Source organism: Galeopterus variegatus, unplaced genomic scaffold (genome assembly GCF_000696425.1).
Source record: "Galeopterus variegatus unplaced genomic scaffold, G_variegatus-3.0.2 Scaffold5209, whole genome shotgun sequence".
Lineage (NCBI taxonomy): Eukaryota > Metazoa > Chordata > Mammalia > Dermoptera > Cynocephalidae > Galeopterus > Galeopterus variegatus.
The window spans coordinates 110,744-111,947 of NW_007731320.1; the positions used below are offsets into that span (position 1 = coordinate 110,744).

The window sequence follows — 1,204 nt, forward strand, 5'->3', positions numbered from 1 at the left end:
TATGTGCAAATCATTGTATAAATGTTGGACAAGAAAATTTAATTCAAACAATAGCTAACACTTACATATAATTTACAATGTGCCAAACATATTCTTAACTTTAATGGTACTAATTCATTTATTTCTCATAACAACCCTGTGATATGTCCTCTCTATGATATAGGTGCTATTATTATTCCAATTTTATACATGTGGAAACTGAGGTTCATGAGAGAAAGTAACTTGACCAAAATTATGCAACTAATTAATATGAAGTGACCTTCCAACCCAGGCAGCTTGGCTCCAGTAACCATTACGCTTTACATCCTTGCATTTATAAATTTTAAAAGAAGAAAGAAACCTTGGTGCATGACAATCTTGTTGTCTTTTGGCTAGATACAAAGAGTTTTGCTGGAGTTAGAAATGAAAAACATTCAGGATGTTGTTGTTCAAAACTTAAGCGGTGGACAGAAAAGAAAACTGACTTTTGGGATTGCCATTTTAGGAGATCCCCAGGTAAGTCAGACTACATCTACAGGTGAATTCAAAATTTTTTAGAAATTAAAACTTTGGCAATAGTTCAAACATTTTATTTGCAAAGGCCATGTGTGATACAGTAGTCATAACAGAACATTAAATGTAAGAGCAAAATCCTAACCACGATACCCTTTTAAATATAAATAATATGGTTTTCGTATTGTTTTCTGGAAGAACTTTACCTTAGTGGAAAACTGTTTTATATACCTCCCTCCTCTCTAGGTTTTCCTGTTGGATGAACCAACTGCTGGGCTGGACCCCTTTTCAAGACACCGAGTATGGAACCTCCTGAAAGAACGTAAAACAGACCGTGTGATCCTCTTCAGCACTCAGTTCATGGACGAGGCTGACATCCTGGCTGGTAATTGGTGTTTTGTTTTGGGTTTTCTTTAAGTATCCTGGTGAGGACGTTAAGAGATTGGAGAAACTCAGATTTGTATTCTGAACAGTGTATTTTGTGGTTATCCAGCTGTATCTGGTAGTCCGAGCAGTTGGTAACCATATGAGCTGAGCCCAAAGTGTCTTACTCCCAATCATTTCAGTGTATCTTGTAGAATTTCGCATCATTTCATTACATAAAAGCCTGATCTGCCAGGAAACTCACTTAACGCAAAATAAGTGAAGTCTATATTCTTTTTTTTTTTTTTTGTCTTTTTTCCGTGTCCGGCAACGGATCACAACCCTCAGT

The 1,204-nt window shown here is 36.2% G+C and overlaps 1 protein-coding gene across 1 annotated transcript in view; it reads left to right on the forward strand.

The window, feature by feature from the left end:
* Window positions 1–1,204, forward strand: part of ABCA8 (ATP-binding cassette, sub-family A (ABC1), member 8) — an 82,472-nt gene that overhangs the window by 34,971 nt on the left and 46,297 nt on the right. The window contains exons 12-13 of the mRNA XM_008589103.1: window positions 376–495; window positions 739–877. Of these exons, the coding sequence (XP_008587325.1) occupies window positions 376–495; window positions 739–877 (259 nt within the window). The remainder of the gene's footprint in view (window positions 1–375; window positions 496–738; window positions 878–1,204) is intronic.